Genomic DNA, 18,499 nt, shown 5'->3' on the forward strand with positions numbered 1-18,499 from the left:
CCTGGTTTACTGGGTTTTGGTTTTTGGTTTTTTTTTTTTTGAGAATTTTGGCTTGGATCATGGCTAAGTAAAAATCTCTTTATTTAGTTTCAGTTCAAGTTTCAGCCAGTTAACATCATTTTTTAATCAGTTCCCTGTGTTTTTTCCCCTTCTTTGTATATATTTTAATATCATCTTTCTAGTCTTAGGATTTTTACCTTAAATACCAGCCTATAGGCCCACATTTGGTTCTGCTGCTGCTTATTAGCACATCCAGCTATGTTGTAGGGTGGACCTAGGAAAGGCAGGACCTAGGAAAGTTTAAATCCCCTCCTTGACAGTTTTTAGCTATGTGTCTTGAATAAAGTCACTGAACCTTTTTTGGCCGTCAGTTTTCGCAGTTGCATAATGGGCTTAATACTTTTAATACTTGTAGCACCAATATGATCACAGCACCTATGGCGGCCATGTATATGCTGGCAAAATTCTGAATTGAGAAATTCAACAGACTCTCCACATGGAAGACAGAACCAAACATTGATTCAGACACCAGAAAGCGAAATCCATCATAGTAATAAAAATCTATACACAATAACAGTGAAGAGAACAACACCAGCCCCAAGCCTACCCCTGCTAGGCTTCCCACAAACCAGCTCCATTAAACAAATCATAAACAAGCTCTCACTCAGGCTAACCAGCTGTCTGTCTCCTTCCTAGCTCTGATTGCTCTCATGACTAACTTCTCTCAGCTCTGCTCTAGCTCCTCCTCTTCCTTCCCCACCCTTCCTGTCCCACCCCTGCCTATTCCATGTGACTTAGACTCATGAACTCAGTCTTCCATGTGACCCAAGCAGGTCACAAAGGCCTATTAATGAATAGGAAAGATCTTCCCATTTAAATTACCATTACAGTACTTCACAGAGTTGTTTTAAAGAAGGCACTTATGAGACTATAAAGTGCTAAATAAATGTGTTACTGATATTGAGTTAATCATATTATGTAATAAGAAAAAATATGAGAGAGAAGTCAAGGAAGCCTTCATGGAAGAGATAAGACTTGAGTTGACACTTAAAAGATTGGTTTGATGGGGAAGAGAGAGTAAAGGTATTTCAGGCAGAAGTCAAAATAGAAATAAGGAATTAGAGATGTGAAGAAGCATGTTCTGGGGACAGTAATAAGGCAGCTAGGTGGAGCAGTGGATAGAGCTCTGGGCCTGGATTTAGGAAGACCAGAGTTCAAAAGTGGGCTCGGATACCTTGTAGCTCTGTGACCCTGGGCAAGTCCCTGTTTGCTTAGTTTCCTCATGTATAAAATGGGGATAATAATAGCATTTACTTTGCAGAGCTCTTGTGAGGATCAAATGAGGTAATATTTATAAAGTGCTTGGGATGGTGGCTGGCATATCATAGGGGCTGAATAAATGTTTAATTAATCTACAACCCAAATCTGATGGATCTGGCTAAAGTAGAAGGCCTTAACAAGTAAAAGAATTTGAACTTCCTATACTAAGTAACAGGAAATTTTCTCACTGGTAGCTTCTAAGGTCCTTCTGAGTTTAAGTCCTTTTTCATCATTGAAGGTCAAACGGGACAAGGAGAGTAAAAAGTACCTTGAGGGAAGAGGGACAGTTTTGTTTCTATTACCAAAGCCTAACACAGAGCCTGGCATATATTGGGTGCTTGCTAAATTAAAAATTTGTCTAGTTGGATTGGAAAAAGATGATTTGACGCTGACTGAGACAGCACCTTGGAAGAAATGGTAGTAATTTAGTTATGACACAGTAAAAGCCTGCAGTCTGTATGGCTGCGGAACAGAGTGTGTGAAGCGAATTTAAGAAAGATTTCAGAAAAGAAAGAACAGGATTTGAAATAACAGATTGCCACCATAGTGCTTTGCTAGTGTGGTGTAATGGAAAGAATATTGTATTTGAAGTGAGAGGACTTAGATTCAAGTCCAAGCTCTTGCTCTTATTAACTCTGTTTCCTTTGGTCTATCACTTTTCTGCCATTGTTTCTTGGTCTGGAAAATGGTGATAATACCAGTTGAACTGTTGTGAAGTTCAAATGAGAAAATTGCTGTATAGGCTGTTATAGATTCTAAACATTATGTAAAACAATCTTCTCATTATTTCATTCATAGATGATCCAACTTTTGTTTATGTCACACCTGGCAGAATCTACTTAATGTTGGCTGATCTTAACTTCCACTGTAGATTAGGAGATTTGAAATGTACTCAGGAGGCATTGGACCTTAGCTGCCTTCAGGGTTTGTTCAGCACTTGGGGAACTAATGTTGCTGTGAATTAGCTCTTTCAATTAGAACTTCCCTTATTAACCTCTCAATTTATGTCAGTTCAGTTTAATATGGACACTGCTCACAAAAGCAGGCGACTACTCTGATACTTTAATAAAGGCCACTGTTGTCATTTGAGCATTACATTTTGAATCTGAGAAGAGCAGAGGTAAACACGGGATTTGAAAGGGCCAGGACAGAATCTGTGAATTGAGCACTGTTCTTTAGTAAATGAGTCCATCTACAGTATGGCTTACTGGTTTGTTTAGGGCAAAGGTCCCCAAATCTACCAGTATGTTTTGAAGGCTTACCTTAGAGATCACTATCCATGAGCTGCCAGGATGTTTATTGGAAGCTAGTGCCCCACTTGGCTTGGGCCATGCCAATAGTGCACTCTCTCCATCATACTTCACCATCTGATGGTCTCAAAGCTTTAGGGAAGATAAAAAGAACTTCTTTCCCCAGTGGTTGTCTCTCTCCCTGTACTGGAGGATAGGAAGAAAGGAAAATGAGTCCGAGAGTTCTGTTTGGAATTTAAGAAAGTTATTTCAAAATAATTATAGAAGGGTCTTTAATGATCATCTAATGCAACCCCTCTCATTTTGTGGATGAGGAGAGAGACCCAGAGAGATTAAGTGAGTTGCCCAACATCACATAGATAAAATGTATTGTTGACTACATTGACTAGGTTCGGAAAAAAATGATTAGCTATCTCATTAAAGAAGGGCCTCCTACAATGCACTTATGTTAGCTGTCTCTTAAAGTGTTTTTATGTTCCACGGAGTACTATATTTATTTCTAAACTAGATTTGAGATCAAAGATTCAATCCTATGTCCTCTGAACTCAGATTTTGCTATGATACATCCTGCCCTCCAGAGTATATCTGGAATAGTTGCCAAGCATGATCTGTTTTTAAACTAGTGCTTTAACATTATTTCTCCTGCATGTCTACAAGCATTTGTTTCTTCATTTTAAGATTGAAAGGAGCAGGTCATGGTTTGGTGTTTGTATGTCTCTATGTGCATGTGTTTCTTTTGAAGAAGCAGCTGTTCTTTTGATCTCTCAACTATTATATTTTCTAATAGCCAGAGGAGGTGGGCCAAGATGCTTCTTGATATCTTTCTTTTGATAGGGTTGACTTATGCAGGTTGCTGGAGATTCTTGTCTATGAGGCCCATATGTAAACCTGGGGTTGGGTTGGGAGTTGATGGGGTGGAGAAGGAAGGAAGAATAGCATAGCTTTTTAGGCTTGGCTACTTAAGGCGGTGGTGATAGGCAAGACAGGAGGAGGAGGAGGGGTTGTCTACCTGGTGTGATCTGAGAAGTTCCAGGAATCTTTTTCCCTCCTCACTCCCACACAGCATCCAAAATATCTCCCTTATTAACCTGCCACAGTATCTGAAATTCTCCTATTAGGGATTCATTACCTTGGGCTAAGGCATTTCTTTTTCTTTATTCTTTTTCCTCAAAAGGGTAAGCACTCATATGAAGATAGGATATTAATCTGTTATTTGTTACTCATATTTTATTATGAATTGTTTTACCATATGCTTCTCTGTATGACAACAAGACTCCCAGGGAATTAGAGTGGGAATTTACATATATACATATATATGTATATTATTTTGTCTTTATTTACATCCCTTGTAACAAACAATTAAAATGAAATTGTAGGAAAAAAGCAAAACTGATATATTAACTTGGTATGACAATATAGACAACATTTCATATTTATAATCTCCTATTCCCTGAAGAAAGGATGGAGCTACATTTCTTCATATTGTGCCTGTCACATCGTAGGCACTTAACAATCAACACTTGTTGACTTATCTTGACTTTTTTGACCCATCCTTGGTCATTGTAATTACAGAGTATTTAGATGTTCTTTTCCTTGTTTTATCCATTTACATTGTTATACTCATTGTATTACATTGTTTTCATGATTCTGCTTACTTTAGTTACTTCATATAAGTCTTTCCATCTTTTCTGAATTCCTCATGTTCATCCATTTTCATAGCTTAGTAATGTTACATTATATACCTATGTACCATAATTGGTTTAGCCTTTCCCCAATAATTGGGCCTCTCTTTTATTTCCAGTTATGTACTACTACAAAAATTCCTGGTATGAATATTTTGATGTATATGAGACCTCTGTGTTTTTGACCAATTTGGAGTATGGGTACAGCAGTAAGATGCCTGGATCATAGCATATGGATATTCTGTAATCACTTTCTTAGTAGAATTCTAAGTTTCTTTCCACAAAGATTGGATTAGTTCACAGGGCATGTGACAGTTTTGTTTGTGGGGAGAATTTTTCCTAAGCTATTCTCCTTCTTAGGTATTTTTTTCTTCTTTTTTTCCTAGAGTATTCTGTCCTTAATCGATCCTCACAACAACTTTGTGAGATGAGTCAGGTAGGAAAGCAAGCAATAAGCATTAATTAAGTGCTTAATATATGCCAGGCTCTGAGCTAAACACAGGGGATATAAAGAAGGAGAATGTCCTGTTTGGACCATTTCCCCAAAGGAGGCCTGAGGAGGAACTCTTCTATGGGAGAAAGGTACAAAAAGGGTGGAGTGATGTTCCAGATTGAGAAGGCCTGAGGGATGGAGGTAGGTCTAGAGTGAGAAGGCCCAGAGGAAAGAGGGTTATTCCAAGGTATGTGTGTGTTCATCCTTCGTTGCCGAAGAAGACCATGCTGTCAGAAAAATAATGACATGACTTTGTTTTGAGTGAGAGAGGGCTGTGCAGGTCACCAGCCTCACTTCTCCTCCAGAGCCATCTGAATCTAGTGACCAGATATTCATCAGGATGACTGGAGATGACCCAGGATGAGGCAATTGGGGTTAAGTGACTTGCTCAAAGTCACACAGCTAGTGAGTGTCAAGTGCCTGAGGTGAGATTTGAACTCAGGTCCTCCTGACTCCTGCACTGATGCTCTATCCACTGCACCATCTAGCTGCCCTCCTCTTCCAAGGTATAATTCCAAGGACAAAGGCATATTTCAGAATGAGAAGGCTAGAGGGTATGGAGATGCTAAGTGCTGGAGAAAGTTCCAGAATGAAAAGCCAGATGAAAAATGATAACCAAGTCCCAAGAGTCAGAAACAGAGCTAGGTGGGGAATTCTCTCCTTTGAAAAATAGGTAGCATTATACATCACTGTAAGGTTTACAAAGTACTTTACACACATGGAGACACAAAAGTCACACGTTGTCACAAATCACAGACCTAGTTAATGGTAGAGCTGGGATTAGATCTTAGGTGTCCTGATTCTTGATTCATTCTTATGGTTACTTCCCACAGTTCTTGCTCCTATGTTGCTTCTGAATATAATGCTTATCTTCTGAGGTGATTGCAAATGAATCTGGGGAACTGGCAATAACTGTTTAGAATGCCTGGAACCCTCAATGACTACAATGTAGCTGGGCTTTGCAATTACAGGAAACAAGGACTCTGGGTTCTGCTTTGTTTAAAGCTATGCCTTGTAGAGTGATACAGAGCACTGTACAGCAAACATCCCATTTATCGCTAGTTGGTTAAGTAGACATTTTGAAAATCTGCAGAAGAGAACTGATGTTTCATCATGATGACTATAAGATAAAATGGCTATGAATTACTCTTTAAAACCACATAATTTAGTTGTAGTATTGTATATTTTATTTAGTTTTGGGAATTTGGTAGCCCATCAGATTCTCACTTAAATAATTATTCTGGTTGCCAGAGTACTACTCTTCCTGATTATGCTATATAATAGACAGTTTTCTTATGTAAGCAGGTATGAGATTAAAGTGTTGGTCTCAATATGGTACAGTAGAAGAGAAGGACTGGCTTCAGAGTCAGAGGTTCTGGGTTCAAATTTTGGCTCTGCTCCATGTAGGTAGCTAGTTCTATAACTTTATGTCATTTTATTTCTCTGAGTCTCAGTTGCCTCGTCTGTAAAATGGGTGCTTTGTATTTGATGACCTCTAAGGTCTCTTTGAGCACTGAATGATTCTCCCACTTTAACCCTCTAATTTGTGTTTATACATGCAAATTTAGAGAAGATGGTCATGAATTACTAAACTCTTGTGCAGTCATCTTATTAATTTTTGAGATCTTCATATTGCAACTCATAATTAGAAATATCAGTTATTCTAATTGGGTCAAGGAGATAGTAATGAAATGTCACTAGCCATCTGTTAACCTGCAGTGAGCATTTTGGATGGGGTTGATAGGAAACACACCTATGTGCCTTGAAACTTTGGACCCATTTACTGCATTAAAGGGCCTAATTTAAGAGTATATTCTTGTTTACCCTTTTATACTGACATCTCCATCTGCTCTTTTCTGCTGGCTACATCTGTGTAACATGGAGAGGAGAAATGGCTTGATGGCTCACCCACTGCTGTCTCCCTCCTATTCCTTTCCCCCATACTCAGATCTGCACCTTTCTTCTGACTTCTTATCATGGTGGTGATGGGGACACTGACATTGAGGGCATAACTGATCTTTCTGGGTGAGCCATCTGTCAGACCACCTAGGCTGCAGATGGTACAAGGATCATCAGTGACAAATTCTATCAAAACCAGTCCCCATCCACTGCAGGCTCCCACTCTTAGGGAGGGGGAAGTGAGTCAGTGACTCTATATGAAGGACCCTGAAGAAAATCCAGGAAAATATAGCTAGACAGCAGATTTTCTTTGAAAAATAATCCATTCTGAGATTGCAGTATTCCCCTAGACCTGCTAACACTTTCTCTTGTAGTGTTATACCCTAGAAAACTTAAAGCCTTGCACAATCAGATATTGATTAAATTTCATTTTTGGATTGCATGTTTTAGGAAGGACTTTGACAGCCTGGAGTGAAACCAGAGGAGTATAACCAGAATAGTGGGGGTATTAGAACCTTTGCCATATAAAGAATAGTTGAAAGAAATGGGAAAATGGAATCTTTGGAAAGGTAAGACTTGGAGTGGGTGAAGTTTGGAGGAATTTTTTTACTGTTTTCTAATATTTGAAGAATTACATGGAGAAAAGAGATTAGATTTAATTCTGTTTGGTCAAGGAGAGCAAACGTAGGCCCAACGAATAACAGCTATAAAGGGGAAGAACAATATGAGGATGAACTTTCTAACAATTTGTGCTGTAAAAATGAAGTGAGCTCACTGTGATAGAAATTCTCCAACAATGGATGTGTTCAAGAGGAAACTGGACGATCATCCATTGTGACCCTCCTCTTTCAACAGCCCCATACCTCAACATCACCATCAGCCCCATTGATTCTTTATTTCAGTCTCAAAGAAAGAGTTTGTCTTTCTCCTTGTCAAAAATAACCCTTCTTTTCAAACCTTTTATCCCATTCCATCCTGTCTCTTCAGAGAATCAACACCCATCTCTTTCTACAAACATGGTCAGATGTAGCCCATCCTTTAAAAATGGTCACTTTAATCTACAGTCCCCTCAGTGTACCATCTTATATCCCTTTTTCCTTTCTCAGGCAAACTCTAGAGAAAAACAATCTGTGTACACCTATTGCTTCTACTTTCTAACCAGCTCCTTACTTCTCATTTCCCTGTAAGTCTGACTTTTATCTTCATCATGTGACTGAACTTGCTCCTTCTAAGATCAGTAGTTATCTCTTAATTACTAAATCAATTATCTTTTCTCATTTCTTCTTCTAGACTTTTTTTGAATCATTTGACACTGTTGACCATCTCATTCTCCTGTATACTCTCTTATCTATGGGTTTTTTTGGTGACACTATTCACTCTTGGTTTTCCTCTCATCTTTCTGAGTTCTCAGTCTCTTTTTCAGGCTTATCATTTATATTAAGCCCCAGATGTACACCAGAACTCTGTCATAGGACTTTTTCTCTTCTATCTATGTTTTCTCTCTTCATGACCTCAATAACTCCCCTGGATTTTTAACCATCTCTGTGTATATTACAGGTTCTTAACATTTTTTGAACCATTGATCCTTTCATGAACCACTTTGGCTTACTGATGAAGACTATGGACCCTTTCTCTAAATAATGTTTTTAAATGCATAAAATACATAGGAATACAAAGGAAATCAATTATATTAAAATAATTATAAAATTTTTTTTAAAATTCAAAAATCCCCTGAAATCTATCTAAAGGATCAGTGGACTCCAGGTTAAGAACCCTTTCTATAGATCAGAGGTGTCAAATATGTGTCCTATGGGCCACATGCATCCTGCAACACTCCTGAATGTGACTAGAATCTTATTAAAATATAAATGGGAAATATTTAACTAAATAAATCAATGTACAATAAAACATAGAAAACATTACATTTTAAAACTGTCAATATGTAGCCTAAAGGGATCTGTATATATGAATTAGTAGTCTCTATTTCGGTTTGATTTTGATACCATTGATATGGATGAAACTCAAATCTTGATAAACGGCATTCATTTCTCACCTGAAGGAGAATCCCCCCAACTTCTTACTAGACATCTCTGATCAAATACCCACAGTCAAATTAATTATGACATGTCAAAATAGTACTAAGTTTCTTTCCCACCTAAACTTAACTAACCTCCTAATTTGTATATTTCTGTTTAGGGCACCATCATCCCAGCACATAGCTGATACCTAATAAGTTCATAAGGACTGAAGGACCTGGGTTTGGAGCTCAAGAGTCATTTTTAATTCTTAATCTCATTCATCTCCCATATCCACTGAGTTATCAAGTCTCCTCAATTCTACCTCCACAACATCTCTTGCATCCATTCCCTTCTTTCCAGTCACACAATCACTATCCCTATTCAGATTCTCATCATCATGGCAACAACTTCTAATTCTTTTCTCTGCATTTTCTCTCCCTAAACTGACTTCCATACAGAGTCACCAAATTGGTATTCCTAAAGCAGTCCTGACCATGCAAATTCACCATCTCCCTCTTATCTCTAAGATAGGATACAATCTGCTCTTTGGGACATTTTAAGCCGTTTGAAGCCCAGTCTGGTTTCAACTTATCTTTGTACTGATTTCAAGTTACTTCTCGTCATTCTTTCTGTTTCACAGAAACTGATCTACTTGCTTTTTCCCGTAATAGACATCTCACATTTCCTTGTCTTGGCACAGGCTATCTATCCCCGATGCCTGGAAGACACTCAGTTCTTACCTCCACCTTTTGCAACTTCTAATTCCCCCTAAGGTTCAGTTCAATTACCACCTCCTTTAAAAGGGCTTTGTTGATTCACCTAGTTGCTGGTGCTGCCTTTCCATTACATGTTCTTGGCCTTCACTTTCTAATCTCTATTACCCTCTCCAATCTTAACCCAATAGTTATAATAATAGTTCAGCTCTATATTCTCCTCTGTTCTTGAATTCTTTGTACCCTTGTCTTACTGTCACTCATCTCTTGCCAAACATCAACCCTAGATTATTCCCACCATCTGCCTCCTAGACTCCTACTCAAAAGCTGCTAAATGCAGCTGGAAGGAGTCTTGAAATTCTGCTGACTGGGTATGTTACCAATTCATATTATCCAAAACCAAATGGGCATTTACTGCCTCAAGGCAGCAATTTTATTTTTTTCCTTAATTGATTCCCTATCTGACTCCTCACAGAAGTAATTCCAAACCTTCTCTTCTCTCTTTAAGCCTCCCACACTTCCTCTTTACCCTTTTCTTATAGCTGAGGACCTTACTTTCCTGAAAAAAAATGAAACTGATGTGAACACTTCTCCAATCAACATCATCTCCCACTCTCTTTTCCTTTTCCCAGAGTCTCTGAAAAAAAGGGTATCTTTCTTCTTCCCAAGGCTAACTCTTTTATGTATGTATTTGATCCTGTCTCCTCCCATTTTTCACACAGATTGCATCTTTTATCATCCTTTCCTCTCTAATTTTCAACCCTTTTCATCTACTGGTCCCTTCAGTCTCCTCAAGTTATATTTCCCCTTTTTCTGCTATATCTGATGTCATCTTTCGACTGAAGTGGCTATCTCTTTAAAGTTGCCTATGATCTCTCAACTTGCAGATTTGATGATGGTTTTTCTTTTCTGAGTCCTCATCCTTCTTGACCTCTGTCTCTTGCTTTTAACAGTGTAGACTACTCTGTCCTCCTTATACTCTCTCTTTTTTGGATTTTCATGACATTATTCTCTTCTAGCTTCTCCCAGTCCCTTCTCAGCCTCCATTGTTGACTTTTCATCTACATCATGCCCCATAACTGGATTTTCCCAAAGTTCTGCTAGGCCTTCTTTTCTTCTTCTACAATCTTTCTTGGTAGTCTTATCAGGTTCCAAAAGTTAATGATCATCATGACTACAAGTTCTTTATATCTAACCTCTATCTCTCCCTTGAGCTTCAATACCTCATCATACAGGTTGTTGTTGGATATATCAACCTGTCAGCTATGTGGCACAGTGGATAGAGCACTGGGCTTGTAATCTGGAAGACCTGTCTTCATGAATTCAAATCCAGCCTCAGACGTTTACTAGCTCTGTGGCCTGGGCAATCACTTAACTGTCTCAGTTCTTTTTGTGTAAAATGAACTGGAGAAGGAAGTAGCAAAACATTCCAGTATCTCTGCCGAGAAAACCCCAAAAGCAGTCATGAAGAGTCAGACATGACGGAAAGTGATTAAACAACAACAGCAAACAATTATCAGCCTGGATGTCTTAGTGACATCCCCGTTCAATATGTTTCTCTTTCCTTCCAAATCTTTTTCTCTTACAAATTTCCCTATTTCTGTTGAAGATGCCCCCTGCTTTCCATCTCCCAGGTTCATATCAATGGCATTATCCTGAAACTTCTTACTCTTTCATTTTTCCCATGTCATCATTTTGCCAGATCTTTCAGCTTCTACCTTCACAGCATCTCTTAAGACTCATTTTTATACACATTGCTACCGTCTTTGTTCAGGCCCTTATTGTGTTGCCTTGATTGTTATAGCTGTTCTAATTTATCTCACTCCCACAAATCTCTCATCACTTCTGTCCATCCCAGCCACACTGATAACAAAGTAATTCAGATTTGACCATGTCACTCCTCTATCCAGTCAAATCCAAGGGCTTCCTGTTGCCTCTAAGACAAATATAGCTCATTAAATAATCAATAAACCTTTATTAAGCACCTACTATGTACTAAGCACTATGCTAAATGCTGAGGATACAAAAAAGAGGGAAAAGACAGGCCTCACCCTCAAAGATCTTATCATCTAATGAGGAGGCAGGATAAGTAGGAAATAATTAACAAAGGGAAGGTCCTTTGCCCAACATATCTTTCCAGTCTTAATGGATGTTTCTTCCCCTCTTTAACTTGGAGATCCAGCCAAACTGGCCCTCTCTTTTTCTTTATATCTAAAGCTTTTTCTTATCCCTCTCAAATGTTAGTGCTTTCCTTCCTACACTGCTTTGTATTTCACTACTTTACAGATATTTTCAGTTATTCACTTCATAGTTATAATATATGTGTGTACACATGCACTTGTGACCTCCATTGAATGTAAATTTCTTGCAGGTATGGATTATTTCATTCTTTGCACTTGTACTCTTAGCTTCTATTACAGTGTCTTACATATATTAACCAAATACTTATTGGTTGATTATATTTATATCTATGTCTGTCTGTCTGTCTATCTATCTATCATCTATCATCTATCCTTTTTGCCCCTCTTTGACTTGAGGTCAGGGACTATTTTCATTTTTGTCTTTGTATTCCCCAGGATATACCACATAGTAAATGCATAATAAATGTTTATTCAATTAAAATGATTAATGTTTCCAATAAGGGATACCTACTTGGTCTGTTAAATTCTCTAACCGTGGAATTTTATAATCTTATGGAACGGAAGCTTTTATACAAGAACAGAAATTTGTCTAGGCAATAAAAATGGCTCTTTTCCAGTATCTGTTGGTATTTTAATGACGTTCTGAACAAGAAAGATTCTGCACCACAGATATGGAAACACAAATTATAGAATTAGCTCCAGAAAGGTTGTGGACCTGAGAGTGAGGTCTGACGTTTCCATATGTTCCAGATACTTCTGGTGGTATTGCTCAAGGCTAGTTCTGTCATTCAATAAGCATTTTTAAAAATTTTATTTATTTTATTTTTATTTTGTGAAATAAAATAAGCATTTCCATAACACAGAATTTTTTAAAAAGATGATTGCACATGAAAGTGCAAATGTATTATGTACAACTTGCTATTCCTTTCAAATATATAATAAAGTTATCAATTAAATTTCTTTTTTTCCCTTTTTTTCTTCCCTTCTTCCCTCCCCCTCCCAGAGATTCAATAGGCATTTATTGAACTCCTGCTATGTCTATGCATCGTGCTAGACACTGAGGATATAAAGGAAAAAGTGAAATAGTCCTTGCCCACTAGTAGCTTACATTCACCTCAGGAGGTGGAAGAAAGGCAAAACAACATGACCCAGATAAATAAATACAAATCTTCTATAAAGTGTTTTCAAGAGGATGCAAATGGCATTAGTAACTGAGGGGATTAAGGAAGGTCTTGTGTACTTGAACTAAGTTTTGAAGAGAATTAGGGCTACCTAAGAACTAAGGTGAAGAGGAAAAACTTGGCATTCTGCCTGGACAAAAGCATGGAGGCAGAGGAGAGTATGTTTTATTTATAGGGAACAGTTAGGCTCAGCAGAATATAATGTAGTATCACTTTGAAGAGAGGTTGAAGTTAGATTGTGAACCCTTGAAATAACAGAAGAGTTTTTGTTTTTATCCTAGGAACAAAAAGGGCTATCTGAAGTTTCTTGATCTGAGGAAGTGATGTGGTCACATATTTACTCTGCAAATACTGATTTTTGCAGTTGAACTTGGAAATTTGATGTTGTAACATTAATTAACATGGCAGACTTCCTGTGACTTTTAATGAGATTGTGTTTGGTTGCTATTGGGAGTGGACCGTGATTCACATTAGTTGTAGCTCATGTCTGGGACTTATTCTTTGCTTCCATGGAGTTAAACAAACAGTGACTCAATTAGTTCTTGACCAACAGGATTTGCCATATAGTTTGAGTAGAAAATATCCAAATGAGAAAGTAAATAATGGTTAGCACTCAGAGCAGTCAGCTGAAAAATACTTTTCATGAGTACTTAAAAATTATATTGTGATGGATAATTTTCAAAATATTTACATAATATATGTAAAGTATACTTTATATGCTTATGTATGTGTGTGCATATGTATATGTATATGCATGTGTATACACATATATCAGTTCATATATACATGCAATATATAATTCAGACCTGTGATTTCATCAGTATAGGTCATTCCCTGGAGGGAAACTTTCTTGAGAGCTCCCAAAGCTAAAACTTCATTCACTGATGCAGACTGGCAACTTGGTAATGACTTAAAGATATTCCTAGGGCACTAAAAGATAAGTGACATGCCCATAGTCATATGGGTAGCATATATTAGCAGCAGGATTTAAATCCAGTTTTTCTCCTCCACAAGTCTGATTCTATAATGATCATGCCACATTCTTTCTCTTTAGTGGTCTAGAGCTAGAGCATGGGAAAATGTCTCTTCTCAAAGTATGTGACTGTAATTCTTGAAAGAATCTTCTTGAAAGATCCTAGTGTTCAGCATTGCTTCTAGCATATACATTTAGCTTATAGATAACAACATATACAATGTGGTTATATAATGTTTTCATTATATAGTAAATATTTATCAAGAATATTGAAAAGTCCTGAGCAGAGAGATGGAATGCTGTAATGAAAAAATCTCTGAACTAGGAATACACTCACTTTTGAGATCTGTTCCTGATTTCACCCACTAAAGTAGACTAGTTGTGTCACATCAAGTAAGTCCCTGACTTTACCCCTCTGGATATCAGTTTCTTCATCTGCAAAGTGAAGAGGCTAAGCTAGATGACAAGTGTACTTTCTCAGCTCTAACATTCTGTGATTCTAAGACAAAATTCTGAGAATTTCAAGTACAAAAGTACAATAAGTACATTTACTTATTGAAAGTTGATTGTAGCTTATAGGAAAACCAAGGGAATAAATATTGGCTGCTAAGATGGAAACAAGATGGAGAGTTGGAAAATATATCAGCATAACTGAACCAAAAGAGTGGAAAAGCAGTGGGAGCGTGGAAGGTCCTGACAAGTGAATTTCACATGACAAGGACAAGCTAAAGTAGTTATTCACGGAAAAGAGTGATATGCCAGATGTCACAGTTATATGGAGAACTTTTGGGTAGATAGCAAGTCTTTGATCAGAATCATAGTGACAGGCATGAGTTTGAGAAAATGATATTTATCATTTTAATATTGTAATGTTTATTACAAATCACACATGCGTCTGTTTCACCTGCACCTTCACACACAGATGTTGGTGAAGATCCTTTCACTTAAGTATGTGTGGCAACCTACCATGGTCCTTCTTCATACTCAGTTTTGCTTCATGAGGACTTGGAGTGGTAATTTTCCCAATCTGGCTCATTTTGCCCCCACCTCCTTTGAAACAGTGAACTTCTCAATTCAGATTAGATCTAAATATTCATTTGCTCACCAGGAAAAGAATAGCATTGAAAAAGTAAATTTAATTGATGTAGAAACAAATAGGAAAGTAAAAGGAATAGTATACTCTATAGTATATAATTTCCACCCTCCCCTTCCCCCGCTATCCCAGCAAACAATTTGAGAAACAAGCTCTTCTAATGAGATTGGCTATGGAATGAGGGCAAAATGCAGTCAAGGTATTGGCAACCTGATTGTCCTCCTGGGGCAGGTCTTGGATTAGCTTGATCTCAATAAAGAATCTCATGTTTTTCTTTACAGTTGTCTCAGAATAGCTCCTTAAATGTGGCAACAGTTCACCAAGATGTCTATCCTTCTTTGTTTTCTGTCAATGCCGTTAGTAACAAAGCTACTAATACTGGATTCATTCCCAAATCCCTCTCTTGTTCCCTTTTTCAGAAATCTAGCCATGATTTCTATTTTTTTTTCCATTCTCCCACCTTCTCAGATACCATCGAACTGTGCAGCAGGTACCCACGTTTTGTGGTAATTGGACTTTTTATTTTTCTTTCAATGAATATTCATGCTTTAGGAAGACCAAGGGTTTTTAATTTGGGTTCCATAATTTGTGGTCCATAAACTTTTCTCACATGTATGTGTGTATATATACATATACATACATACGTTAAAGTACATATAGATGTACTTTAATGTATTTCAATATAATTGGGTTTTTTTTAATCCAATGTATTTTATTATTCATTTAAAACATTCTGAGGGGGGTCTGTAGGCATCACACGATTGCCAGGGGGCTCCATGGCACAAAAAAATAGTTAGGAATCATTGCTCTAGGCCTGGGAATCCTAGGAAAGATAAGCCCTTTACCTCACCACATCCATACAAGCCATAGGATCATAGATTTCAAGGTGAAGGAAAACTTGAATCTTTTGCCTTTTCTATTGTTGAAATAAGTCGTCTAAGTATTAATACCCCCACTTTATAAATGAGAAAAGATACCCAATTTCATGTGGTTACAGAGTAGAAATGGAACTTGTCACCTAGGCTCCCTGATTCCAGATCTAGTGTTCTTTCAGCTTCATTCATGAGTCATAGAAATAGTCTTGCTGTGTCTCAGCCTCTCTGTTTAATTCAATTTAACACATAATCATTAAATGCCTATTACATGCCAGGAAGTGTGCTGGGTACCGGCCTCAAGGAGCTTACTGGGAGATACAAACAATATACATCTAGACAAATCAGTACATTGTGGATATGATAACATTTTTTCAGTGAGGGAGCAGACACAGCTGAGGGGGATCAGGAAGGGTCCTGGCTGGATGCTTAGACTTTCTGCATGAATCCATAGAGTCATCTTTTCTCCTTTGTTCTCCCTATGCAGCTCACTGCACGTAAACCTACAGAATAGCAAATTGGCCAATTTCCTTGTTTTGAGCGCTGCCTCCTATCCTATCCTACTTCTAAGAATTCTATAGTTTTAAATCAAAAAAGGTGTGAAAGTCATGACCTACCTCAAAAGACCAAGAAAAGGGTATTAGAGAAAGTTTCTGTAGTAGTTTATAGTCCTGTAAGGTCTTGATAATAACTTTTTGTTAGGTCTATCACATTTACATGAAGTTAAAAGTAATTATCTCCCATTGTTAATACAAATGAGAAAATGGAGGCAGATGAAGGCCCATAGAGCCTGAGCTCAGATTAAATTGGCTTCTGAGTTTGGGTTTTGATATTGGGTCTTGGTTTTCCCAGTTGTAAAGTGAGGGGAGGATGATAATACATTTTTAAAAAATGAGATGCGGTGAGATTCAGTGTTTGAAGTCCCTCAGAAATAAGTTCTCATAATAGAACAGTAAAATACTGAGAAGTGAATGATGACTGAGGTTAGAATTATCCATGGATATTAATTCTTATCTTATGCTTCCTTGTCAAGAATTTTAGCAGTGCCTTAAGAGCTTTTTTAATTCTTAGCTGAGTTATCTTTTCAGCCTAACATCAGAGCTACCTCTAAGCATAGGTAATATGCTTAATATACCAGCTTATACTTTTTTATAAGGTATACAGATAAAGAGAGGGTTGAATTCTAAAAGTTCTGGGGGGATGGGAGCATTATAGCAACAGTGCTGGGTTTGGAGACAGAGGGCTTCAGCTCTCCTACCTAGTACCTTTGTGATCTTAGGCAATTTGTTTAACCCCTTCTGGGCCTCAGTTTCCTTATCTGTAAAATGAAGTTGAACTAGATCAGGAAATCTTTATCTTGGATCCATGGACCCTCAATAGATTTGGAGTTAGATTTCAGGGTGCTATGAACTTGGGGGAGAATACATTTTTATTTTTTATTAACCTGTGGTTTTTTTTGTAATTCTTTTCATTTTATTTTATGCATTTATGCATTATTCGGAGATGATGTCCTTTCATAGTTCACCAGATTTTCAAAGGGGTCCATGACCCAGAAGAAGGCTAAGAATTCCTGGAAGTATCACAAACCACTTTCCCTTCAAGCTCAAAATCTAGTGATAATAAGAAAGATGTAGGAAAACTTGGGGTAAAGCAGGAAAGAATTTCACTTTTTTGGATCAAACCTGTCTAAGCATGAGAATCTTACTAAGGAGAAGTTGGGAGTTTTTCAACGATATCTAAAGTTTTCTGAGTGAGTTTCATGCAGAGTAAAGAACTTTGTTACAACTTCCTGGATAAATGGGAGGAAGGGAAAGGATGCTCACTTTACTTAATACTCTAGAGGATACTGTTGCTGAGGCAGCTTGGTATTTAGGAAAGAGTTGTTGATTTAGAGTCAGAAGACTCACGTTTGAATCCTAGTTCTTTACTGACTACCTGTGTGATTTCTGGAAAATCAGAACTTCTCTGGGTCTCAGTTTCATTTCATATAAAATAAGGAAAGCATATAGGCAGTTTTTGAAGTCTGGATCAGAAAAGCAACAAAATGGAAAAGGAAAGGAAAGAAAAGAAAAAAGAAAGGGCAGATGGGGAAAGTAAATAGTTAGCTTTAATTATCTCTGGTAAAGGAAGATGAGATTAATTTGTATAGTTGAACACTGCACATAAACCTTTGAGATCCAGCCAAACTGGCTTCCCTCCCAAACTGCCTTCTATTTAAATACTTTTATTTATTTTCTATTTATTCTATTTACACTTATGTATGTGCTTGTTTTCTCTTCTCTTAGACTGTAAGTAGAGGTTGTTGCATTCTAATATTTTATCCCCAGCTGCTAATACAATGCTTGGCCCAGGGCCTGTGCTTAAGTAAGTGCTAGTTGATTGAAACCAAGCTAGGTGTGTGATTGGGGACAGTCGGTCAATTAATCTGTTTCTTCTTCTTTAAAGTGGGGATAATGATACCTGTGGTACATATCTCACAAGGTTGTAAGGAAAGTTGAATGAGATAAGGTATGTAAAGTGCTTTGCCAACCTTAGGGCACTCTATAAATGTCAGCCGTTATTATTATTTGCAGTTCCTTCCAGTTCGAAATCTCATAATCTCCGGAGAGGGGCCCAAACTGCTATAACTATTTCTGTGTGCTAGTCCATATTATAGGATAGCCTTGTGGTCTTTCCTTCTTGTATTAGAGATAGTGAGAAAAGAGAACTGGGAGGAAAGAGAGCTGCGTCCTCATCCTGCTTCTATAACTAACTTGTTGGGTGACCACAGACATATCGTTGAATATTTTAGCAAGAATTTGCAAAAATATTCTTATTGGATTATCTATGTGGAGGCCATTTATATTGGCAGTTCCAGTCCCCCT

At 37.6% G+C, this 18,499-nt stretch overlaps 1 protein-coding gene across 13 annotated transcripts in view; it reads left to right on the forward strand.

The window, feature by feature from the left end:
* Positions 1–18,499, forward strand: part of SAMD12 (sterile alpha motif domain containing 12) — a 513,637-nt gene that overhangs the window by 19,415 nt on the left and 475,723 nt on the right. For 5 of the 13 annotated variants that reach the window (XM_072603227.1, XM_072603221.1, XM_072603223.1 and 2 more), the window contains exon 2: positions 7,095–7,213. The exons of the other annotated variants lie outside the window; for them this stretch is intronic. In XM_072603227.1, the coding sequence (XP_072459328.1) occupies positions 7,189–7,213 (25 nt within the window). In that variant the 5' untranslated portion in view covers positions 7,095–7,188. The remainder of the gene's footprint in view (positions 1–7,094; positions 7,214–18,499) is intronic. 13 annotated transcript variants of the gene reach the window in all.

Source organism: Notamacropus eugenii, chromosome 4 (genome assembly GCF_028372415.1).
Source record: "Notamacropus eugenii isolate mMacEug1 chromosome 4, mMacEug1.pri_v2, whole genome shotgun sequence".
NCBI classification, from domain to species: Eukaryota; Metazoa; Chordata; class Mammalia; order Diprotodontia; family Macropodidae; genus Notamacropus; species Notamacropus eugenii.